General features: G+C 45.1%; 1 protein-coding gene across 5 annotated transcripts in view; it reads left to right on the top strand.

Annotated features, from left to right (window-relative positions):
• The window catches only part of REDIC1 (regulator of DNA class I crossover intermediates 1), a 176,476-nt gene that overhangs the window by 104,570 nt on the left and 44,733 nt on the right, over positions 1-27,173 (top strand). For all 5 annotated transcript variants that reach the window (XR_012691321.1, XR_012691322.1, XM_075208833.1 and 2 more), the window contains one exon: positions 10,053-10,119. Coding sequence is in view for 3 of the 5 variants with exons in the window: in XM_075208833.1 (XP_075064934.1) it covers positions 10,053-10,119 (67 nt within the window). In the remaining 2 variants the exon portion in view is untranslated. The remainder of the gene's footprint in view (positions 1-10,052; positions 10,120-27,173) is intronic.

The following is a 27,173-nucleotide window of genomic DNA, read 5'->3' as shown; positions in this document are numbered from 1 at the left end:
ATGTTTCCAGTTTTACTTACTACTGCTTCCTGAGTATTGCTCCGTTGATTACCGGTTACCTTCCGTGCGCTGCACCAACCTGATTACCGCTTCCATCCTCCAGTTGTCTCTCCTCCTGCCGGCCTTCAGCCGTTAAGGTATCCCTGCACGTCTCCTTGACAGCCTGCTCTCCTGAACCGCGGTATGCATACTTTCCATTGACTTTGCTATTGTATTGCATATCCGTCTGGACTGTGTTGTGTTCATCTCCGGAGTCTTCCATCTACTGAAGCTATTGTTACTATTAACCAGGTAATAGGAAACTATTTGTTTCCTATTACCTGGATCTCTATACTGACTTTGTATACTTCAAGCAGCGCTTGTCAGTTATTATTGTATTGTGGTTATCATCGTGGGATCAAGTTCCGTGTGCCCCGTGTATCCTCTGCATTCCATTCATCTCCTCGTGCCCCTCCTCACATATATATAGCATTGGTACAACTTGCTGAACGCAGACCACTGACTCCTGTTTCCCATTGGCACCAGTTTCAAGTATCCTCTCACATAAGCAGTGGTACAACTTGCTGTACGCAGACCACTGACTTCCCCGTTACCTACTTGCACCTGGAATCCATTCCTTCACTATAGACAGTGGTACAACTTGCTATACGCAGACCACTGACTCTCACTACCTCCTCTCTACTCCTGGACATTCCTCCTCACTATAGCAGTGGTACAACTTGCTGTACGCAGACCACTGACTCTCCTCACGTTTACTTGTCCATCTGGTTCCTCGTGTACATACATCTAAGCCATTACCAGTTGCTGCTAGTCATAGACTTTCCTTGAGCATTCTCTCACCATCTGCTGATTCTCCTGTTCCGTTGTCACCCTGCTACCAGAGGACCATAGTACCAGCTATATTACTCTGGAACATCATCTGGTGATATCCTGGGCAAAGACTCCTAGTGCCCGTGACAGTAAGATCAGGCCATGACAGACCCAGGAGCGGAACCTACAGCTAAAGAGATGCTGCAGTATCTGGTTACCCGTATTGAACAACAGGATGTTCGCCAACAACAATTGCTGCAATGTTGCCAGGCCTCCCAAAGAACGTCTGCGCAAAATATCACAGCTACTGTTGATGCTCCTGTGCCTTCCTCCGTTTCCCCAGTGCTTAAGTATCCTTAAGATACCAGGTGTCTACTGCTTCCACGCTACACCTGCCTACTCCTTCAAAATATGATGGAGACCCCAAAACATGCAGGGGTTTTCTAAATCAATGCTCAGTTCATTTTGAGCTTCAACCTCACAATTTCTCTACTCATCGTTCCAGAGTGGCCTATGTCATTTCCTTGTTTTCCGGACAAGCTCTCGCATGGGCTTCCCCTCTGTGGGAAAGAAATGATCCATTATTACAAGATAGTGCCAAATTTATTTCCACGTTTCGAAGTGTATTCGATGAACCTGGTCGTGTTATTTCCGCTGCATCCAGCATCCTCCGTCTACGTCAGGGTTCTCGTACTGTAGCCCAGTACGTCATTCAATTTCGGATATTAGCCTCTGAACTTCAGTGGAACACTGAAGCTTTAATTGCCGCCTTCTGGCAGGGGCTTTCGGATAAAATTAAAGATGCACTGACTACTCAAGAATTACCTACTTCTCTAGAAGATTTGATTTCTCTTTGCCATCGTGTAGACATGAGATTTCGTGAAAGAGAGTCTGAAAAAACAACTTCATTTAAAGCACCTCTTCGCTCAAGTCCTCAAGTTCGCCAAGTTTCATCTCCGGTGATACCTATGGGGATAGGTCGCTCCAAATTAACTTCAGAGGAGAGGGACCGAAGAGTAAAAAATAGACTTTGTATCTATTGTGCTGATTCTACTCATATGCTCAATTCATGCCCTAAAAAATCGGGAAATGCCAGGCCCTAACCAGTTCTGGAGAGGTGAAGTTAGGGTCCCTGCAGTCCTCTCCATGTTCTACGAAATTAAAAGTTTGTGCTTTTGATGTTACGGTTTCCTTTGCTACCAAATCTTTCATGTCCTAAGCACTTATTGACTCTGGAGCTGCAGGAAACTTTATTTCTAAATCCCTCGTGAATCAATGGTCCCTACCAGTGATTACTTTGAAAATACCTATTACTGTGACTGCTATCGATGGATCACGCATTATTAATGGTCTCATCACCCAGAGTACGTCTCCAGTAACCCTTCAAATTGGTGTATTACACCAGGAAGAAATTTCATTTTTAATTCTTCCTGTTACTACCAGTCCGATTGTATTAGGCCTTCCATGGCTTCAACGTCATTCTCCCCAGATTGACTGGCACACTCCTCAAGTTACGTCTTGGGGGCCTGAATGTCATCATCGTTGCCTCTCTCAAGTCGTTCCTCTCAAGATACAGCAATCCTCCATTTCACCTGGTTCACCGGGACTTCCTCCTCAGTATGCTTCTTTTGCCGATGTATTTGATAAAATTCAGTCTGAACGTCTTCCTCCTCATCGTTCGTGGGACTGTCCGATTGATCTTCAACCTGGCAAGACTCCTCCCAGGGGTCGTGTGTATCCACTTTCGTTACCTGAAACTCAAGCCACATCTGAGTACATCAAAAAGAATCTCCAGCGAGGATTTATTCGACCTTCTACCTCTCCCGCTGGAGCAGGGTTTTTCTTCGTAAAAAAAAAAAGGATGGGTCATTACGTCCTTGCATAGATTTCCGTGGACTTAACGCCATAACTATCAAAAATCGGTATCCCATTCCATTAATTACTGAGTTATTTGATCGTATCAAGGGAGCCCGGATCTTTACCAAGTTGGATCTTCGGGGTGCCTATAATTAAATTTGAATCAGGTCCGGTGACGAATGGAAGACAGCTTTCAACACCAGAGACGGGCATTATGAATATTTAGTAATGCTCTTCGGGTTATGTAACGCCCCTGCTGTTTTCCAGGGTTTCATTAATGAGATCTTCCGGGACTTGTTATATGTTTGTGTCGTCGTCTATCTAGACGACATATTAATCTTTTCTCAGGACCTGCCTTCTCATCATCAACATGTGGCAGAGGTCCTTTCCAGACTCCGGAAAAATTCATTATTCTGCAAGTTAGAAAAATGTTCATTCGAGTTGCCCCAGATTCCATTTCTGGGATATATTGTCTCCGGAGTTGGTCTTCAGATGGATCCAGAAAAGGTGAATGCTGTATTACATTGGCCTCAGCCAACTACTCTTCGTGCAATTCAGCGTTTTTTAGGTTTTGCCAATTACTATAGACGCTTCATTCAAGATTTTTCCTCGATTGCATCTCCTATTGTGGCCCTAACTCGTAAAGGGGCCAATACTAAACAATGGTCCTCTGAAGCCCTTCAAGCCTTCCAGTTTCTCAAAGAGTCCTTCTCCTCTGCTCCTGTTCTTCGACAGCCTGATGTGACGCTTCCCTTCTTCCTAGAGGTAGATGCCTCTAATGTTGGCTTAGGAGCCATTCTCTCCCAAAGATCGGAGCAACAAAAATTCCATCCTTGTGCCTTTTACTCTCGGGGTCTTCTGCCTGCGGAGAAGAATTATATCATCGGGGACAAGGAGTTGCTGGCTATAAAAGTAGCATTAGAGGAATGGAGATATTTGTTGGAAAGAGCTCGTCATCCTGTGACAATTTTTACTGATCATAAAAATTTGTCATATTTACAGTCTTCTCAATGTTTGAATCCTCGTCAAGCAAGATGGTCTCTTTTCTTTTCTCGTTCTGAACTAATCATAACCTTCAAACCAGCTGCGAAAAATAAAAAAGCAGACGCCCTATCTCGAGCTTTTGTGACGTCCTCAGACGTTGAAGATGGTCCTAAACACTCTATATTAGACCCCAAATGTGTTCCTGTGGCCGCTTCTTCCACTAAGGTGCTACCATTTGGGAGAACCCTCGTGCCTCCTGCTCTTAGGAAGAAAATCCTTTCATGGTTTCACTCTTCTCGTTTTTCTGGACATTCTGGTGAACGCAAGACTTTTGAAATTCTTTCTCGAAGTTACTGGTGGCCTTCTATGAGGAGAGATGTCAAAGATTTTGTGACTGCTTGTGAATTGTGTTCCCAGTTTAAGACTCCCCGCAGAACTCCAGCGGGTTTGCTTCAACCACTACCCATTCCTTCCAAGCCGTGGACCCATATTAGTATGGACTTTGTTACTGATCTTCCTCCTAGTAAAAAGTGCAATACTATTTGGGTAGTGGTGGATAGATTTTCGAAGATGGCACATTTCGTTCCTTTGACCGGTTTACCTTCTTCATCTACTCTGGCTGATTATTTCATCAAAGAAATCTTCCGTATTCATGGATGTCCTTCCGAGATTGTTTCAGATAGAGGAGTGCAATTCGTTTCCAGATTCTGGCGGGCCCTCTGTAAGACCTTGGGTATCTGATTATCACTCTCATCCTCCTACCATCCTCAATCAAACGGACAAACCGAAAGGGTCAATCAAGATCTTGAGACTTTTATAAGGATGTTCTCTTTAGCCAACCAAGACAACTGGGTAGATTTGCTTCCATGGGCTGAATTCGCTCATAACAACATGTATCATGAATCATCTTCTAAAACTCCATTCTTTGTGGTTTACGGTAACCATCTGTCTTTTCCGGAATTTCCTGCCCTCCCTCCCACCCAAGTTCCTGCTGTAGAGACTGTTTGTCAGACCTTCAAAAATATTTGGTCTCAGGTTAGAACCTGTTTAAAGAAGACATCTGCCAGATATAAGTCTTTTGCAGATAAAAAGAGACTGGCTATTCCACCACTTAAAATCGGAGATCGTGTATGGTTATCAACCAAAAATATTCGTTTGAAGGTCCCATCTATGAAGTTCGCTCCTCGTTTTATTGGTCCATATAGGATCATTCAAGTGATAAATCCAGTTTGTTTTAAACTTCTACTACCTAAGAACCTTCGTATTTCCAATGCCTTCCATGTGTCTTTGCTCAAACCTCTTATCATCAACCGTTTCTCGGTCCCTCCTTCAGCACCTCGGCCAGTTCAAGCTCATCAAGAGGAGGACTTTGAGATTACTCACATATTGCATGCAAAAATTTCGCGAGGAGTGCTTCGTTTACTTGTTCATTGGAAGGGCTTTGGTCCTGAAGAGCGTTCATGGATTAAAGCAGAAGATCTCAACGCTCCAGCTCTTCTTAAGAAGTTTTATTCCAAGTTTCCGGACAAACCCGGTTCCATGTGTTCTGTGCTCACCTTTAAAAGGGGGGATACTGTCACTCACCGGACTGTGAGTGCCATTTCTCCTGTGTTCAGGAACCGTGGCCGTCCGCCATCCTGAGGGTCTGCGCATGTGCAGCCCTTATGAAACCTTCAGTACCTGTTGCTTTTAATTGATTGGATGATCAGGCAACCCTCCCTATCTAAACCACCTGTGATCATTACCTAGTTGCCTGATCTTGGAGTCTCATTCCCCATGAGCCTCTGAAGATGTTCCTGTGTTTCCTCGTGTATTCAGCTCCAGCTGATTCCTGTCTACTATGATTGTGGTTTCCAGACCACTTCAACTCTCCTGTGTTCATCGTGTCTGCACTCAGCTGATTCCTATCTGCTACTGCTGCCGGTTTCCAGACCACTTCAACTCTCCTGTGTTCATCGTGTCTGCACTCAGCTGATTCCTATCTGCTACTGCTGCCGGATTCCAGTCCGCCTCAACTCTCCTGTGTTCAGCGTGTCTGCTCTCCGCTGCCTCTGTTACTACTGCCGGGTTCCAGACCGTCTCAACTCTCCTGTGTTCATCGTGTCAGCTCTCCACTGATTCCTATCTGCTACTGCTGCCGGATTCCAGACCGTCTCTACTCTCCTGTGTTCAGCGTGGCTACCCTCCGCTGCCTTCGCTACTATTGCCTGGATTCCAGACCGCCTCTACTCTCCCGCGTTCAGCGTGCCTTCCCTCCGTTGCCTCCGCTACTACTGCCGGATACCAGACAGCCTCAACTCTCCCGTGTTCATCATGTTTCCAGTTTTACTTACTACTTCTTCCTGAGTATTGCTCCGTTGATTACCGGTTACCTTCCGTACGCTGCACCAACCTGATTACCGCTTCCATCCTCCAGTGGTCTCTCCTCCTGCCGGCGTTCAGCCGTTCAGGTATCCCTGCACGTCTCCTTGACAGCCTGCTCTCCTGAACCGCGGTATGCATACTTTCCATTGACTTTGCTATTGTATTGCATATCCGTCTGGACTGTGTTGTGTTCATCTCCGGAGTCTTCCATCTACTGAAGCTATTGTTACTATTGACTTTGTTTCCTATTACCTGGATCTCTATACTGACTTTGTATACTTCAAGCAGCGCTTGTCAGTTATTATTGTATTGTGGTTATCATCGTGGGATCAAGTTCCGTGTGCCCCGTGTATCCTCTGCATTCCATTCATCTCCTCGTGCCCCTCCTCACATATATATAGCAGTGGTACAACTTGCTGAACGCAGACCACTGACTTCCCCGTTACCTACTTGCACCTGGAATCCATTCCTTCACTATAGACAGTGGTACAACTTGCTATACGCACACCACTGACTCTCCTCACGTTTACTTGTCCATCTGGTTCCTCGTGTACATACATCTAAGTCATTACCAGTTGCTGCTAGTCATAGACTTTCCTTGAGCATTCTCTCACCATCTGCTGATTCTCCTGTTCCGTTGTCACCCTGCTGCCAGAGGACCATAGTACCAGCTATATTACTCTGGTAAGAACATCATCTGGTGATATCCTGGGCAAAGACTCCTAGTGCCCGTGACAAAACCATTCCCAATATTTAACAATTGATCAGCAAACCGACCGTCCATTGTGTTGGCATGCAGAGAAACTCTCATATTTGTGGTTAGTCGCAAAGTGCGAACATGCCTCCAAAGATGTGATGATTTAAGGCATGCATTAATTTCATCCGCCATTGTTCCTTTTGGAATGACCAGCAATGTTTGTTGAAAATCTCCAGCCAATACAACAGTGACATTTCAGAGTTATGGTCGTTTCCGATGATTTTTAGGTGTTACCCCCCTCACCACCCCCACCCTTAGGAGTGCTAGGGGTGTCTTGCCCCCACAATATTTGTTGTCAGACTGTAAGTCATATGTGTACCAGGTTTGGTGTAAATTGTTCCAGACATTCCAGAGTTATGGTAGTTTTCGATGATTTTTAGGTGTTACCCCCCTCGCCACCCCCACCCTTAGGAGTGCTAGGGGTGTCTTGCCCCCACAATATTTGTTGTCAGACTGTAAGTCATATGTGTACCAGGTTTGGTGTAAATTGTTCCAGACATTCCAGAGTTATGGTCGGTTCCGATGATTTTTAGGTGTTACCCCCCTCGTCACCCCCACCCTTAGGAGTGCTAGGTGTGTCTTGCCCCCACAATATTTGTTGTCAGACTGTAAGTCATATGTGTACCAGGTTTGGTGTAAATTGTTCCAGACATTCCAGAGTTATGGTCGTTTTCGATGATTTTTAGGTGTTACCCCCCGCGTCACCCCCACCCTTAGGAGTGCTAGGGGTGTCTTGCCCCCACAATTTTTGTTGTCAGACTGTTAGTCATATGTGTACCAGGTGTGGTGTAAATTGTTCCAGACATTCCAGAGTTATGGTCGTTTTCGATGATTTTTAGGTGTTACCCCCCTTGCCACCCCCACCCCGTAATGAATTTCAATTTTAATTTTTTTTAGTTGCCTCTGTCATGTTTTAATACACTTGTATGCAAAATGTCATGATCTTCGCTTGAAAAATGTGGATTTGTATAGAAAGACAGACAGAAGGACAAATTTTCTCTTTTATATATTAGATTATATTATATATATATTGGTGTCTTGCTGTCACTACATTTGGTCTAAAGCAGGGTAAATGTGGCCCAGAAGGAGTTTTGGTTGTGGCAAGGGGGCAGCACTGTTAATGGAAAAAAAAATCCTGCAAAAACAAAGAAAATAAAATACTTACCTTGCGGTCACGTCAGCTGGTACTCCGGCTCCCTCCCTTGTCTCCTCTTCCGTGCGGTGATCGCAGTGAATGTCGGGCGTGATATCATCACGCCCAACATCCATTGCGGAGCGCAGCACAGAGGAGCCACCCGCGCGAGAAGAACAATCAGCAGCACAGAATTGGAGAAAAGAGAAGAGGACAGGAGAACAAGCCGATTAAAAGGTAAGTTAAGGGGGATTTTTTTTATTATTTCAAGGGACGCTGACCAGTGAATAAAAGTCACCTGGTCCTGGAGCATCATGGACCTTATCTCCTTGCTACATACTTCTACTTGTAATACTAATGGGGCATTATATATTATTCTCTTTGGCCCCTTATAAGTTGTTATCCCTTAACTAACATAGTGGTGTAATTAGCAAAACAGATCCCAATTTGGGGTCACAGTGATGTATATGTCAGGTACCACAGGCCTGGTCAGGGCACCCTGATATACAATGCCTGGCTTAAATGCACTTTATTGATATTGCATCGAAACAATACAAAAAGTGATTATAGTATAATAACTAGAGTGGATTTTTTTGAACAGGGCGATTGAAAGGTAAGTATAGGGGGATTTGAAAAAAAAGTGATTTTATATATATATATATATGATATCACTTTTTTTTGCTCATATATATATATATATATATATATATATATATATGTTAACTATGTTTTCTATGGTTTTTTTGGATGATCAGCTATCGTTATCGTTAGTGTATCTTATGTGCGGCCCAAACCAACTCGTCGTCTTCCAATGTGGCCCAGGGAAGCTAAAAGGTTGGACACCCCTGGTCTAAAGGTTCCAAAGTTTTGTTTTTTGTCTTTTTTACTATATGCATTGTTTTTCTGGATTGCTTCAAAATGTTACATTTTCTCATTAGTGCATCCAGGTGAATTATGCAGGCATTTTTTTTTTATATATTATACTTGATTTTTGCTGTCAAAGATTGGCCAGAGTACTATCCTCTGGTATGAACTTTTGATAGCATCTACTTAGGAAGGTAAGAATTGCTGCATCCTTTCTGATTACCAGAATTTGGTATAAACATTTTATAGCATTCATCTGCATCCTAAGGGTTTCAATTTATGATTGACTCTACTTTAGCAGGTTTTTACTTAATCTATTTCCCAAAAAAAATACAAAAAAGAACCAGCGCTATATACTTCCAAAAATTACAAAAAGTAAAAAAGATGGGAGATAGTGTTCGGTGCAAAAATACAACATTTATTTATGCCACTAACATAGTACCTGACAAATCACAACATAAAATTCAACATATTAAATTTAATATGCATATAAAATAAATTAAAAAAATTCCAAAATATTGTCAACCATATATCATGGGAAAATGTAGTATTACCACATTACATAGCATTCACTTGTTTAGGATTTCAATGTAGGATCGCAAGGAATTCACGTATAGTACATTAGGGAAACAGCGTCCCAACTTAATAAAATAGCCACGAAAGTCCCAATAAGATTATGAGGATTATAAGCAGGTGAGTATCCAAAGAAATACCTTGCTAAATTAGTCAGACTACAGCCGGATAGATAGAAATATGCAGTACCTCTGTCAAAACTCTGTCTGTATTTGCCTTCCGCGACTCTCCTGGTAAGATTCAATTAGGAAACTCACATGAATAGGTGCGCACTAAAAGTAGATGTCCGGACAAAAACAATGTCTTTGAAAGTAAGGTTCCTCAATATAGGGTTCACATGAAGGCAATCAACAATACCAAGCGATCCTCTAGATCCACACAAGGATTACGGGCAAATAGACAGTTGCTGACGTGTTTCATCTGCTCTCAGCAAACTTGATCAAAGCATTAATCTATTTCCCAGCACCATCACCTTACACACTGGATTTTAGACCTCAGTTGTTGCAAACCAACACTTCCATGACTTCAGAGTTCCATATGTTCTTTCCAGGGAAGCTAAATCTCATTGTGTGTGACCCCAAAAGTATTTATGATGTTTTAATTGTTAAAGGTACATACATTAAAACCAAGAAAAATCATCTTTGTTTTTTTTATGGTAATTTTGTTTAATGTAAGAAAAAAAAACATTTTAACTTTACTTTCCTTGTTTAGATCATCACAGATGCCAACTATAGAATGCAGAATGAATCCCGATACCCTGAATTATCAATCCAATCAGGTACTTTTGTATGTTGTTAATGTTATTATTATTATTATTATTATTATTATTATTATTATTATTATTATTATTTAAATAACTTAGTCTGCCATTCTAGGTGCTAATGTGTTGTAGCCTTTACAAATTGTACAGGATAGTATATACGGTCAGATGAGGGAGGGTGAATGGGAGAGTAAATAGTTGTACATAGTGAAGTCCTGCAATAATATATTTATTCAATCTTTCAGGTTTACACTTACATTAAGTAAACAGGTTTAAAAAGACAAAAAACCTTTTTAAATGGTGGCCAGATACATACATATATAAAATATGTTTGGGGTAAACAAAATTGAATAAAGCAGCTGCATATAGGAGACTGCTACACTCCTCACATAGAAACAACCAAAAACCAAAAGATGCAGCGTTAAAAGAATGTAAATATGACATATGTCCTGGATAAGTGGTCAAGGGATGGTCTCACACAGTCACCATGAATGTATAAATAATATTTATTAAAAGTCATAAAATACATACCCAAAATTAAGATTCAATATGGAAATCCTATGAACTCTATAGATGAATACCATGTAACTGGATGCAATAATACAAAAAAGACCGCTCCTTGATAATTAGTGAATACATGTAAAAAAAATCCTAGTTGATGTGTTACTGTGGGCCCACAGAAATATATTCAATTGAAGAATTGTAGCATAAAATGGTCTTTATTTTGAATATTCACTTTTACTGGAATATTAAATGGATCCAGATGAAAGGTAATGGATAAAGGTAAATATATTTATGTGGGCCCACAGTAACACATACACTTGGGGCTAGATTTACTAAGCTGCGGGTTTGAAAAAGTGGGGATGTTGCTTATAGCAACCAATCAGATTCTAGCTTTCATTTATTTAGTACCTTCTACAAAATGACAGCTAGAATCTGATTGGTTGCTATAGGCAACATCCCCACTTTTTCAAACCCGCAGCTTAGTAAATCTAGCCCTTGGACTTTTTTTACATGAATTCACTGGTTATCTAGTAGCGTTTTTTTTGTATTATTGCTTCCAATTACATGGTATTCATCAATAGGGTTCATAGGATTTCCATATTGACTATTAATTTTGTGTATGTATTTTATGAATTTGACTAAATATTATTTATACATTTATGGTGACTGAGACCATCCCTTGTCCACTTCTCTAGGACAGAAGTCATATTTACATTCTTTTAGCACTGCATCTTTTGATTTTAAGTAGAGAGGTTTAGTGCATATCAATTTGTAAGATTTTGTTCCTTTGTTTCGTGCTGCGGACCTCGGTAGGTTACTACTGGGGGTACAGCGGACTTGACATGTGTATTTCCACATGATGTGCATCCTAGTCATTCTCCCGCCCCCTGCTCGACCCCACCTGGGACCCGTTACTGGCCTCTTTCTCATGTTTCTGTGTTTTTTGCACATCTCAATTTTGCGACTCCATGTCTATGTGTCTCAACTGAGTTATTTATACTGTTCTATTTTCTCTGTTTTGTTATGCAATGTTAGTGGTAGCTGTGTTGCTGAGTCCCTATGTAGGGAACCTGACCCACTTTCTTTTTCAGGGACTCCAAAATTCCCCTTGCTTTCTCCAGGTTGCCTCACCCTATTCGATGTTATTTCCCTCTTTACCAAATAAGCACACAACATTATAACTAATAAAACTAAACCCACACGGGGGTAAAAGCAGTATCATAAAGTCATACATACATTTTCAAATGTATCTTACATCATAAAATATAGGTGTTAGGAACTCCCAAGCCAGTACAGTGAAACTCGGGGACTACTCTGTAGGCCCGGTGTTCGCTGGAGCCCCTAGTGGTGGGGACAGACTGGGCTGTGGGCCGACCGAGGGTCGAGTAACGTATACTAACTTAAAGGAGTACCCAGGAGTGGAGTGATTGGCGGGCTGTAGTTAAGAAGTATCCTAGGTCAAAGGTCACAAGCACAGATGCAATATCCAGAGACAAGCGAAGGGTCAGACACACAGGCAAAGAAGCAAAATCCGGAATCCAGGCAAAAAGGTCGAGGTCAGAAGAGAAGGTTCACAGGTCCAAGAACAAGCAGGGGTGTCACGGGCACTAGGAGTCTTTACCCAGGGATCACCAGGTGGTAGGCTTACCAGAGCAATGTAGATGGTAATAGTGTACTCTGGTAGCTGGGTGATCACGGAACAGAAGATGGTGGATGATGAGATGCTCAGGAAAGTCTATGACTAGCAACACTGGTAATATGGAGGTAGTAGTACACGAGGAACTGTATGGACAAGGACACGTGAAGGTAGTCAGTGGTCTGCGATAGCAAGTTGTACCACTGCTATAGTGAGGAGGGATGTCCAACAGAAACGAGGAGGTGAGAGAGTCAGCGGTCTGCGGATAGCAAGTTGTACCGCTGTCTGAGTGAAGGAATGGAATCCAAGTGGAGGTATCCGGGGAGTCAGTGGTCTGCGATAGCAAGTTGTACCACTGCTGTGTGAGAGGATACTGGAACAGGTGATACTGGAGACAGGGATCAGTGGTCTGCTACTAGCAAGTTGTACCACTGAATATATATGTGAGGAGGTGCACGGGGAGAGACTGCAACACAGGATATACACAGGCACCTTATACACAATCCACAGTAACATGCACAATATATATAAATGACTGAACAGCTCTGCAAATATAGAAAGTCTCTTGAAGTAGTCCAGCACAAGTTAACACAGTCAATGATGGCAATAGACTCAGCGGCTAGCAGGCTCCAGAGGAGAACCAACACAGTCCAGCAAGATATGCAATACACCAGCACAGTCAATGAGAAGTATGCATACCGTGGTTCAGAAGCAGGCAGTCAGATAGGAGTGCAGCGATACCTGAGCGGCAGGAGGCCGGCTGGATGAGAAGTCCCTGGATAGATGAGGCAGCGGTCTAGTAGGTGCAGCGCACAGGTAAGTAGACCAACAGGGACACGAATCCACAGGAATCAGTAACACGTGGAACTGGACTCATGGAGGACCCAGGAGAATGGAGATGATCCAGCAGAGGAGTAGTTGATGAGATACGAATCCAATGCTGACAGGAGGGTAGAGACCAGCGGGACACGTGAAGGCGTGGAGAGCGGATCAGCAGTAGATGGACGATAGCGCGGTCAGCAGCAGCAGGGCTCTGCGAGTACACGGAGGTAACCAGTAGCAACCAATAGGTATCAGTAGCGATGGAACACGGGAGAGCAGAGTAGACCAGGAGCTGTTGATCACGGAGAGTAGCGGATGGCAATGAGAGCAGCAGTCTCGAGGAAACACAGGAGAGCTGAGAAGAGACTGCAGTGCACAGGCCAGCGGATAGGAATCAGCTAACTGTCACGATGATGAACACAGGCGAGTTGCAAGCTGGAGGCTGTAGTGCACAGAGGCAGCGGATAGGAATCAGCTAACAGTCACGATGGTGAACACAGGCGAGTTGCAAGCTGGAGGCTGTAGTGCACGGAGGCAGCGGATAGGAATCAGCTCACAGACTTGATGAGGCACAGGTGAGTGGATGTGAAGTAAAGGCTGGAGTGCACGGAGGCAGCGGATAGGAACCAGCAAACAGTCACAATGAAATATAATAGCGTTGATGTGGTTTAGAGAACTGTAGTGCACGGAGGCAGCGGATAGGACTCAGCAAACGGTCACAATGATATATAAAATGTTGAAGTGGTTTGGAAGACTGTAGTGCACGGAGGCAGCGGATAGGAATCAGCAAACAGTCACGATGATACAGTTGATGGTAGAAGTGGTATGGAAACCACAGTAGTAGAAGTGGTTTGGAAACCACAGCGGTAAAAGTGGTTTGGAAACCACAGGAAACAGCAGCGCTGAATACACGAGGAATACAGGAACACCTTCAGAGACTCATGGGGAATGAGACTCCAAGATCAGGCAACGTGGTGTTAACCACAGGTGCTTAATATAGGGAGGTTGCCTGATCTGCCAATTGAGTTAAAGGGACATACACTGAAGTATAGGAAAGGGCTGCGCCATGCGCAGACCCTCAGGATGGAGGACGGCCACGGTTCCTAAATGTCCGGGAAGAGGCACTCACAGTACGGTGAGTGACAGTACCCCCCCTTTTAAAGGTGGGCACAGAACGCCTGGAACCGGGCTTGTCCGGATTTTTGGAGTAGAACTTCTTCAAAAGGGCAGGAGCATTAAGATCTTCAGCTTTGATCCAAGAGCGCTCCTCAGGACCAAAGCCCTTCCAATGAACGAGGAAACGGAGGACTCCTCGCGAAATTTTTGCGTCTAGTACCTCAGTAATCTCAAAATCCTCCTCCTGATGAACTTGAACTGGCTGCGGAGCTGAGGGAGGATTTGAGAAACGGTTGATAATAAGAGGTTTGAGTAAAGACACATGGAAGGCATTAGAAATCCGAAGATTCTTAGGAAGAAGAAGTTTCACACATACTGGATTGATTACTTGAATGATCCTATATGGACCAATAAAACGAGGGGCGAATTTCATAGATGGAACCTTCAAACGAATGTTTTTAGTAGATAACCAGACACGATCTCCAATTTTTAGTGGTGGAATAGCCCGCCTCTTCTTATCTGCGAAAGATTTATATTTGATAGATGTCTTCTTTAAACAGGTTTTGACCTGAGACCAGATATTTTTAAAGGTCTGACAAGCAGTCTCCACCGCAGGAACTTGGGTGGGCGGGAGGGCAGGAAATTCCGGAAAAGACGGATGGTGACCGTAGACCACAAAAAATGGAGTTTTGGATGATGACTCATGGTACATGTTGTTATGGGCGAATTCAGCCCAAGGAAGCAACTCTACCCAGTTGTCTTGATTGGCTGAAGAGAACATCCTTATAAAAGTCTCAAGATCTTGATTGACACGTTCAGTTTGTCCGTTAGATTGCGGATGGTAAGAAGATGAGAGTGCTAATCGTATGCCCAAGGTTTTACAAAGGGCTCGCCAGAATCTGGAAACGAATTGTACTCCTCTATCCGACACAATCTCAGAAGGACATCCGTGGATACGGAAGATCTCTTTAATGAAATGTTCAGCCAGAGTAGACGAGGAAGGCAAACCAGATAGAGGAATGAAATGAGCCATCTTCGAAAATCTGTCCACCACCACCCAAATAGTGTTATGATTCTTACTAGGTGGTAAGTCAGTAACGAAATCCATACTAATATGGGTCCACGGTTTGGACGGAATGGGTAGTGGTCGCAGCAACCCTGCTGGGGTTCTGCGGGAGGATTTGAACTGGGAACATAGCTCACAGGAAGCAATGAACTCTTTGACGTCTCTCCTCATTGAGGGCCACCAGTAACTTCGAGAGAGAATCTCAAAGGTCTTGTGTTCACCGGCGTGTCCAGCAAAACGAGAGGCATGGAACCACGAAAGAATTTTCCTCCTTAGAGTAGGAGGCACGAGGGTCTTCCCAAATGGTAGCGTTTTGGTGGAAGAAGCAGCCAGTGAGATACATTTGGGGTCTAGAATGGTATGGTTGGAAACCTCTTCTATATCAGAGGACGTCACAAAAGCTCTAGATAAAGCGTCAGCTTTTTTGTTCTTGGCAGCTGGTTTGAAGGTTATTATTAATTCAAAACGGGAAAAGAAAAGAGACCATCTTGCTTGACGAGGGTTCAAGCATTGGGCAGACTGGAGATATGACAAGTTCTTATGATCCGTGAAGATCGTCACCGGATGGCGAGCTCCCTCCAATAAGTATCTCCATTCCTCTAATGCAGCTTTGATAGCTAGTAACTCCTTGTCCCCGATAGTATAATTCTTCTCTGCGGGCAGGAGACCCCGAGAATAGAAGGCACAAGGATGGAATTTTTGCTGTTCCGAGCGTTGAGAGAGAATAGCTCCTAAGCCCACATAAGAGGCATCTACTTCCAGGAAGAAGGGGAGTGTCACATCAGGCTGTCGAAGGATTGGAGCCAAAGAGAAGGACTCTTTTAGTGTTTGAAAGGCTTGAAGAGCCTCAGGTGACCATTGCTTAGGATTAGCCCCCTTCCTAGTCAGGGCCACAATAGGAGATGCAATGGAAGAAAAGTCTTGAATGAAGCGTCTATAGTAATTGGCAAAACCTAAAAAACGCTGGATAGCACGGAGAGTAGTTGGCTGGGGCCAATGTAGTACAGCATTCACCTTGTCTGGATCCATCTTCAGGCCAACTCCGGAAACTATATACCCCAAGAATGGAATCTGGGGTAATTCGAATGAACATTTTTCTAATTTACAGAACAATGAATTTTTCCGTAGCCTGGAGAGGACTTCTGCCACATGTTGGTGGTGAGAAGGCAGGTCCTGTGAAAAGATCAATATGTCGTCCAGGTAGACGACGACACATACATATAATAAGTCCCGGAAGATCTCATTGATGAAACCTTGAAAAACAGCGGGGGCATTACACAGCCCGAAAGGCATTACCAGATATTCGTAATGCCCGTCTCTGGTGTTAAACGCTGTCTTCCATTCGTCACCGGAACGGATTCTGATTAAATTGTAGGCACCACGAAGATCCAACTTAGTAAAGATACGGGCTCCCTTGATGCGATCGAATAGCTCAGTGATCAGCGGAATGGGATACCGATTCTTGATAGTAATGGCATTGAGTCCACGAAAATCTATGCAAGGGCGTAAAGATCCATCCTTCTTTTTAACGAAGAAGAACCCAGCTCCAGCGGGAGAGGTGGAAGGTCGAATAAACCCACGCTGGAGGTTCTCCTGTATATACTCAGATGTAGCTTGAGTTTCAGGTAACGAGAGTGGATAGACCCGGCCCCTGGGGGGAGTCTTGCCAGGTAGAAGATCGATCGGACAATCCCAAGAACGATGAGGAGGAAGACGTTCAGACTGAGCTTTATCAAAAACATCAGTAAATGAAGCATATTGAGGAGGGAGTCCCGGTGAGGTAGATGAGATGGAAGATTGCTGTACTTTGAGAGGAGTGACTTGGGAAAGGCAACGATGGTGACATTCAGACCCCCAAGACGTGACTTGAGGGGTGCGCCAGTCAATCTGTGGAGAGTGACACTGAAGCCATGGAAGGCCTAAGACAATTGGACTAGTCGTAACAGGAAGGATTAAAAACGATATTTCTTCATGATGCAGGGCACCAATCAGAAGGGTTACTGGAGACGTACTCTGGGTGATGAGACCGTTGATGAGACGCGATCCATCTATAGCCGTCACAGTAATGGGTGTTTTTAAGGTAATGTCACTCACCGGACCGTGAGTGCCTCTTCCCGGACATTTAGGAACCGTGGCCGTCCACCATCCTGAGGGTCTGCGCATGCGCAGCCCTTTTCTATACTTCAGTGTATACCCCTTTAATTTAATTGGCAGATCAGGCAACCTCCCTATTTAAACCACCTGTGATCATTACCTGGTTGCCTGATCTTGGAGTCTCATTCCTCATGAGTCTCTGAAGGTGTTCCTGTATTACTTGTGTATTCAGTGCTGCTGATTCCTGTGGTTTCCAAAACCACTTCTACTACTGTGGTTCCATACCACTTCTACCATCAACTTTATCATCATGACTGTTTGCTGATTCCTATCCGCTGCCTCCGTGCACTACAGTCTTCTACACCACTTCAACGTTATTTTATATCAATGTGACTGTTTGCTCATTGCTATCCGCTGCCTCCGTGCACTCCAGCTTTTACCTCACTCACCTGCTTCTCATCAAGTCTGTTTGCTGATTACTATCCGCTGCCTCTGTGCACTACAGTCTCCTGCTTGCAATTCGCCTGTGTTCAACATCGTGACTGCCAGCTGACTGCTATCCGCTGCCTCTGTGCACTACAGTCTCCTGCTTACAACTCGCCTGTGTTCAACATCGTGACTGCCAGCTGATTACTATCCGCTGCCTCCGTGCACTACACTCTCATCTCATCTTTGCTGTGACTTCCTCGAGACTGCCGCTTTTCATTACCATCTGCTACACTTCGTGATCTACAGTTCCTGCCCTGCGCTGCACTCCTGTTTCCCATCGCTGTTGGTTCCTGTGGTTGCTACTGGTTACCTCCGTGTGCCGCTGAGTCCTGCCGCTGTGGTCAGCGCTATCGTCCATCTCCTGCTGATCCACTCTCCACGCCTTCACGTGTTCCACTGGCCTCTACCCTCCTGTCAGCATTGGATTTGTATCTCTTCTACTACCCTCTGCTGGATCATCTCCATTCTCCTGGGTTTCCTATGAGTCCAGTTCCACGTGTTGCTGACTCCTGTGGATTCGTGTCCCTGTCGGTCTACTCACCTGTGCGCTGCACCTGCTAGACCGCTGCTTCACCTATCCAGGGACTTCCTATCCAGTCGGCCTCCAGCCGCTCAGGTACCGCTGCAATCCCATCTGACTGCTACTGCTGAACCACGGTATGCATACTTCTCATTGACTGTGCTGTGTATTGCATATCTTGCTGGACTGTGTTTGGTTCTCTCTGGAGTCTGCTATCCGCTGAGTCTATTGCCATCATTGACTGTGTTATCATTGTGCTGGACTACTTCAAGAGACTTTCTAGATTGCAGACCTGATCAGTCATTTATATATATGTATATCCATATTGTGCATATTACTGTGGATCGTGTATAAGGTGCCTGTGTATATCCTGTGTTGCAGTCTTCCCCCGTGCACCTCCTCACATATATATTCAGTGGTACAACTTGCTGATGTCAGACCACTGACTCCTGTTTACAGTTTCACCTGTTCCAGTATCCTCTCACATAGCAGTGGTACAACTTGCTAACGCAGACCACTGACTCCCCGGATACCTCCATTTGGATTCCATTCCTTCACTCAGACAGCGGTACAACTTGCTATCCGCAGACCGCTGACTCTCATCACCTCCTCGTTTCTGTTGGACATTCCTCCTCACTATAGCAGTGGTACAACTTGCTACCGCAGACCACTGACTACCTTCACGTGTCCTTTGTCCATACAGTTCCTCGTGTATTACTACCTCCATATTGCCAGTGCTGCTAGTCATAGACTTTCCTGAGCATCTCATCATCTGCTATTTCCTGTTCCGTGATCACCCTGCTACCAGAGTACCATATTACCACCTATACTGCTCTGGTAAGCCTATCATCTGGTGATCCCTGGGTAAAGACTCCTAGTGCCCGTGACAGTAAGATCAGGCCATGACAGACCCAGATACGGAACCTACTGCTAAAGAGATGCTGCAGCATCTGGTCAGCCGTGTGGAGCAACAGGATGCTCGCCAACAGCTGTTACTTCAATGTTACCAATCATTAACCTCCCAAGGAACATCTGGACAGACTGTTACAGCTAATATTGAAGCTCCTGTGCTTTCCTCCGTTTCCCCATTGCCATCCCAGGTGTCTACAGCTCCTACGCTTCACCTGCCTACTCCGTCAAAATATGACGGGGACCCCAAAACTTGTAGAGGTTTCCTTAACCAATGTTCAGTCCATTTTGAACTCCAACCTCAAAATTTTTCTACCCATCGTTCCAGAGTGGCCTATCTTATCTCATTGTTTTCGGGTCAAGCCCTGGCTTGGGCCTCCCCCCTGTGGGAAAGAAACGATCCAATTCTACAAGATAGTGCCAAATTCATTTCCACATTCCGAAGTGTGTTCGATGAACCAGGTCGTGTGACCTCCGCTGCTTCCAGCATCCTCCGTCTGCGACAAGGATCTCATACTGTAGGCCAGTACGTCATTCAATTTAGGATCTTAGCCTCTGAACTTCAGTGGAACACTGAAGCCCTAGTTGCCGCCTTCTGGCAGGGGCTTTCCGATAAAATTAAAGATGCACTGACTACCCAAGAGCTTCCCTCGTCACTTGAAGATTTGATCTCTCTTTGCCATCGTGTTGATATGAGATTTCGTGAAAGAGAGGCTGAGAAAACGACTTCTGCTAAAGCACCTTTTCGCTCTAACCCTCAATTTCGTCCAGTGTCACCCGCTGTGATTCCCATGGAGATTGGACGTTCCAAGTTATCTTCTGAGGAGAGGAAACGAAGAGTCAAGAATAGACTCTGTATCTATTGTGCTGATTCCACTCATGTCCTCAGCTCCTGCCCTAAGAGATCGGGAAATGCCAGGCCCTAACTAGTTCTGGAGAGGTGAAGTTAGGGTCCCTGGAGTCCTCTCCATCGTCTATGAAATCTAAAGTCTGCGCTTTTGATGTGACTATTTCCTTTGCTACCAAGACCTTTGAGTCACAGGCATTGATTGATTCCGGAGCAGCAGGAAATTTTATTTCCAAATCGTTAGTTAATCAATGGTCTCTACCAATGATTACCTTAAAAACTCCCATTACTGTGACGGCTATCGATGGATCACGTCTCATCAACGGTCTCATCACCCAGAGTACGTCTCCAGTAACCCTTCAGATTGGTGCTCTGCATCATGAAGAGATATCGTTTTTAATTCTTCCTGTTACGACAAGTCCGATTGTCCTAGGCCTTCCATGGCTTCAGTGTCACTCTCCCCAGATTGACTGGCGCACCCCTCAAGTCACGTCTTGGGGGCCTGAATGTCACCATCATTGCCTTTCCCAAGTCATTCCTCTCAAGGTACAGCAAGCTTCCATTTCAGCTATTTCACCGGGACTCCCTCCTCAATATGCTTCATTTACCGATGTTTTTGATAAAGCTCAGTCTGAACGTCTTCCTCCTCATCGTTCTTGGGATTGTCCGATTGATCTTCTTCCTGGCAAGACTCCTCCCAGAGGCCGGGTCTATCCACTCTCGTTACCTGAAACTCAAGCTACATCTGAATATATACGGGAGAACCTCCAGCGTGGGTTCATTCGACCTTCCACCTCGCCCGCTGGAGCTGGGTTCTTCTTTGTCAAAAAGAAGGATGGATCATTACGCCCTTGTATAGATTTTCGTGGACTCAATGCCATTACTATCAAGAACCGGTATCCCATTCCGTTGATCACTGAGCTATTTGACCGCATTAAGGGAGCCCGTATTTTTACTAAGTTGGATCTTCGTGGTGCTTACAATTTAATCAGAATCCGTTCCGGTGACGAATGGAAGACGGCGTTTAACACCAGAGACGGGCATTACGAATATCTGGTAATGCCTTTCGGGCTATGTAATGCCCCCGCCGTTTTTCAGGGCTTCATCAATGAGATTTTTCGGGACTTATTATATGTATGTGTCGTCGTCTACCTGGACGACATATTGATTTTTTCACAGGACCTGCCTTCTCACCACCAACATGTGGCAGAAGTCCTCTCCAGGCTACGGAAAAATTCATTGTTCTGTAAATTAGAAAAATGTTCATTCGAATTACCCCAGATTCCATTCTTGGGGTATATTGTTTCCGGAGTTGGTCTGAAGATGGATCCTGACAAAGTAAATGCTGTACTACATTGGCCCCAGCCAACTACTCTTCGTGCCATCCAGCGTTTTTTAGGTTTTGCCAATTACTATAGACGCTTCATTCAAGACTTTTCTTCCATTGCATCTCCTATTGTGGCCCTGACTCGTAAAGGGGCTAATCCTAAGCAATGGTCTACTGAGGCCATTCAAGCCTTTCAAACATTAAAAGAGTCCTTCTCTTCGGCTCCAATCCTTCGTCAGCCTGATGTGACACTCCCTTTTTTCCTAGAAGTAGATGCCTCTAATGTGGGCTTAGGAGCTATTCTCTCCCAACGCTCGGAACAGCAAAAATTCCACCCTTGTGCCTTCTATTCTCGGGGTCTCCTACCCGCAGAGAAGAATTATACCATCGGAGACAAGGAATTACTGGCTATCAAAGCCGCATTAGAGGAATGGAGATACTTGTTGGAGGGAGCTCGCCATCCGGTGACGATCTTCACGGATCATAAGAACTTGTCATATCTCCAGTCTGCCCAATGCTTGAACCCTCGTCAAGCAAGATGGTCTCTTTTCTTTTCCCGTTTTGAATTAATAATTACCTTCAAACCAGCTGCCAAGAACAAAAAAGCTGATGCCTTATCTAGAGCCTTTGCTACGTCCTCTGATATAGAAGAGGTTTCCAACCATACCATTCTAGACCCCAAATGTATCTCACTGGCTGCTTCATCCACCAAAACGCTACCATTTGGGAAGACCCTCGTGCCTCCTACTCTAAGGAGGAAAATCCTTTCGTGGTTCCATGCCTCTCGTTTTTCTGGACACGCCGGTGAACACAAGACTTTTGAGATCCTCTCTCGAAGTTACTGGTGGCCTTCAATGAGGAGAGACGTCAAAGAGTTCATTGCTTCCTGTGAATTATGTTCGCAATTCAAATCCTCCCGCAGAACCCCAGCAGGGTTGCTGCGACCACTACCCATTCCGTCCAAACCATGGACCCATATTAGTATGGATTTCGTTACTGACTTACCACCTAGTAAGAGCCATAACACTATTTGGGTCGTAGTGGACAGATTTTCGAAGATGGCTCATTTCATCCCTCTGTCTGGTTTGCCTTCCTCGTCTATCCTGGCTGAACATTTCATTAAAGAGATCTTCCGTATCCATGGATGTCCATCTGAGATTGTGTCTGATAGAGGAGTACAATTCGTGTCCAGATTCTGGCGAGCCCTTTGTAAAACCTTGGGCATACGATTAGCACTCTCATCTTCTTACCATCCACAATCCAATGGACAAACCGAACGTGTCAATCAAGATCTTGAGACTTTTATAAGGATATTTTCATCAGCCAATCAAGACAACTGGGTAGAGTTACTCCCTTGGGCTGAGTTCGCCCATAACAACATGTACCATGAGTCATCATCCAAAACTCCATTCTTTGTGGTCTACGGTCACCATCCGTCTTTTCCGGAATTTCCTGCCCTCCCGCCCACCCAAGTTCCTGCGGTGGAGACTGTTTGTCAGACCTTTAAAAATATCTGGTCTCAGGTTAGAACCTGTTTGAAGAAGACATCTGTCAAATATAAATCTTTCGCTGATAAGAAGAGGCGGGCTATTCCACCACTAAAAATTGGAGATCGTGTCTGGTTATCCACAAAAAATATTCGTTTGAAGGTTCCATCCATGAAATTCGCCCCTCGTTTTATTGGTCCATATAGGATCATTCAAGTTATCAATCCAGTATGTGTGAAACTCCTTCTTCCTAAGAGTCTTCGGATTTCTAATGCCTTCCATGTATCTTTGCTCAAACCTCTTATTATCAACCGTTTTTCAACTCCTCCCTCAGCTCCGCAGCCAGTTCAAGTCCATCAGGAGGAGGATTTTGAGATTACCGAGGTACTAGATGCAAAAATTTCGCGAGGAGTCCTCCACTTCCTCGTTCATTGGAAGGGCTTTGGTCCTGAGGAGCGCTCTTGGATCAAAGCTGAAGATCTTAATGCTCCTGCCCTTTTGAAGAAGTTTTACTCCAAAAATCCGGACAAGCCCGGTTCCAGGCGTTCTGTGCCCACCTTTAAAAGGGGGGGTACTGTCACTCACCGGACCGTGAGTGCCTCTTCCCGGACATTTAGGAACCGTGGCCGTCCACCATCCTGAGGGTCTGCGCATGCGCAGCCCTTTTCTATACTTCAGTGTATACCCCTTTAATTTAATTGGCAGATCAGGCAACCTCCCTATTTAAACCACCTGTGATCATTACCTGGTTGCCTGATCTTGGAGTCTCATTCCTCATGAGTCTCTGAAGGTGTTCCTGTATTACTTGTGTATTCAGTGCTGCTGATTCCTGTGGTTTCCAAAACCACTTCTACTACTGTGGTTCCATACCACTTCTACCATCAACTTTATCATCATGACTGTTTGCTGATTCCTATCCGCTGCCTCCGTGCACTACAGTCTTCTACACCACTTCAACGTTATTTTATATCAATGTGACTGTTTGCTCATTGCTATCCGCTGCCTCCGTGCACTCCAGCTTTTACCTCACTCACCTGCTTCTCATCAAGTCTGTTTGCTGATTACTATCCGCTGCCTCTGTGCACTACAGTCTCCTGCTTGCAATTCGCCTGTGTTCAACATCGTGACTGCCAGCTGACTGCTATCCGCTGCCTCTGTGCACTACAGTCTCCTGCTTACAACTCGCCTGTGTTCAACATCGTGACTGCCAGCTGATTACTATCCGCTGCCTCCGTGCACTACACTCTCATCTCATCTTTGCTGTGACTTCCTCGAGACTGCCGCTTTTCATTACCATCTGCTACACTTCGTGATCTACAGTTCCTGCCCTGCGCTGCACTCCTGTTTCCCATCGCTGTTGGTTCCTGTGGTTGCTACTGGTTACCTCCGTGTGCCGCTGAGTCCTGCCGCTGTGGTCAGCGCTATCGTCCATCTCCTGCTGATCCACTCTCCACGCCTTCACGTGTTCCACTGGCCTCTACCCTCCTGTCAGCATTGGATTTGTATCTCTTCTACTACCCTCTGCTGGATCATCTCCATTCTCCTGGGTTTCCTATGAGTCCAGTTCCACGTGTTGCTGACTCCTGTGGATTCGTGTCCCTGTCGGTCTACTCACCTGTGCGCTGCACCTGCTAGACCGCTGCTTCACCTATCCAGGGACTTCCTATCCAGTCGGCCTCCAGCCGCTCAGGTACCGCTGCAATCCCATCTGACTGCTACTGCTGAACCACGGTATGCATACTTCTCATTGACTGTGCTGTGTATTGCATATCTTGCTGGACTGTGTTTGGTTCTCTCTGGAGTCTGCTATCCGCTGAGTCTATTGCCATCATTGACTGTGTTATCATTGTGCTGGACTACTTCAAGAGACTTTCTAGATTGCAGACCTGATCAGTCATTTATATATATGTATATCCATATTGTGCATATTACTGTGGATCGTGTATAAGGTGCCTGTGTATATCCTGTGTTGCAGTCTTCCCCCGTGCACCTCCTCACATATATATTCAGTGGTACAACTTGCTGATGTCAGACCACTGACTCCTGTTTACAGTTTCACCTGTTCCAGTATCCTCTCACATAGCAGTGGTACAACTTGCTAACGCAGACCACTGACTCCCCGGATACCTCCATTTGGATTCCATTCCTTCACTCAGACAGCGGTACAACTTGCTATCCGCAGACCGCTGACTCTCATCACCTCCTCGTTTCTGTTGGACATTCCTCCTCACTATAGCAGTGGTACAACTTGCTACCGCAGACCACTGACTACCTTCACGTGTCCTTTGTCCATACAGTTCCTCGTGTATTACTACCTCCATATTGCCAGTGCTGCTAGTCATAGACTTTCCTGAGCATCTCATCATCTGCTATTTCCTGTTCCGTGATCACCCTGCTACCAGAGTACCATATTACCACCTATACTGCTCTGGTAAGCCTATCATCTGGTGATCCCTGGGTAAAGACTCCTAGTGCCCGTGACAGGTAATCACTGGTAGGGACCATTGATTTACTAATGATTTGGAAATAAAATTTCCTGCTGCTCCGGAATCAATCAATGCCTGTGACTCAAAGGTTTTGGTAGCACAGGAAATTGTAACATCAAAGGCGCAGACTTTAGATTTCATGGAAGATGGAGAGGACTCCAGGGACCCTAACTTCACCTCTCCAGAACTAGTTAGGGCCTGGCATTTCCCGATCTCTTAGGGCAAGAGCTGAGCATATGAGTGGAATCAGCACAATAGATACAGAGTCTATTCTTTACTCTTCGTTTCCTCTCCTCTGAAGATAATTTGGAACGTCCTATCTCCATGGGAATCACAGAGGGTGAAACTGGACGAAATTGAGGGTTAGAACGAAGAGGTGCTTTAGCAGAAGTTGTTTTCTCAGCCTCTCTTTCACGAAATCTCATATCAACACGATGGCAAAGAGAGATCAGATCTTCAAGTGACGAAGGAAGCTCCTGGGTAGTCAGTGCATCTTTAATTTTATCGGAGAGCCCCTGCCAGAAGGCGGCAACTAGGGCTTCAGTGTTCCACTGAAGTTCAGAGGCTAAGATCCTAAATTGAATGACGTACTGTCCTACTGTATGAGATCCTTGTCGCAGACGGAGGATGCTGGAAGCAGCGGAGGTCACACGACCTGGTTCATCGAACACACTTCGGAATGTAGAAATGAATTTGGCACTATCTTGCAATATTGGGTCGTTTCTCTCCCACAGAGGGGAGGCCCAAGCCAGGGCTTGTCCAGAAAACAAAGAGATAAGATAGGCCACTCTGGAACGATGGGTAGAAAAATTTTGAGGTTGGAGCTCAAAATGGACTGAACATTGGTTAAGGAAACCCCTACAAGTTTTGGGGTCCCCATCGTACTTTGACGGAGTAGGCAGGTGAAGCGTAGAAGCTGTAGACACCTGGGATGGCACTGGGGAAACGGAGGAAAGCACAGGAGCCTCAGTAGTAGCTGTCACAGTCTGTCCAGATGTTCCTTGGGAGGTTAACGATTGATAACACTGAAGTAACAGCTGTTGGCGGGCATCCTGTTGCTCCACACGGCTGACCAGATGCTGCAGCATCTCTTTGGCGGTAGGTTCCGTATCTGGGTCTGTCATGGCCTGATCTTACTGTCACGGGCACTAGGAGTCTTTACCCAGGGATCACCAGGTGGTAGGCTTACCAGAGCAATGTAGATGGTAATAGTGTACTCTGGTAGCTGGGTGATCACGGAACAGAAGATGGTGGATGATGAGATGCTCAGGAAAGTCTATGACTAGCAACACTGGTAATATGGAGGTAGTAGTACACGAGGAACTGTATGGACAAGGACACGTGAAGGTAGTCAGTGGTCTGCGATAGCAAGTTGTACCACTGCTATAGTGAGGAGGGATGTCCAACAGAAACGAGGAGGTGAGAGAGTCAGCGGTCTGCGGATAGCAAGTTGTACCGCTGTCTGAGTGAAGGAATGGAATCCAAGTGGAGGTATCCGGGGAGTCAGTGGTCTGCGATAGCAAGTTGTACCACTGCTGTGTGAGAGGATACTGGAACAGGTGATACTGGAGACAGGGATCAGTGGTCTGCTACTAGCAAGTTGTACCACTGAATATATATGTGAGGAGGTGCACGGGGAGAGACTGCAACACAGGATATACACAGGCACCTTATACACAATCCACAGTAACATGCACAATATATATAAATGACTGAACAGCTCTGCAAATATAGAAAGTCTCTTGAAGTAGTCCAGCACAAGTTAACAC

This window comes from Mixophyes fleayi, chromosome 4 (assembly GCF_038048845.1).
Source record: "Mixophyes fleayi isolate aMixFle1 chromosome 4, aMixFle1.hap1, whole genome shotgun sequence".
In the NCBI taxonomy this organism is placed as follows: domain Eukaryota; kingdom Metazoa; phylum Chordata; class Amphibia; order Anura; family Limnodynastidae; genus Mixophyes; species Mixophyes fleayi.
Note: the sequence above shows the minus strand (reverse complement) of the source record. Positions and strands in the feature narration are given on the sequence as shown.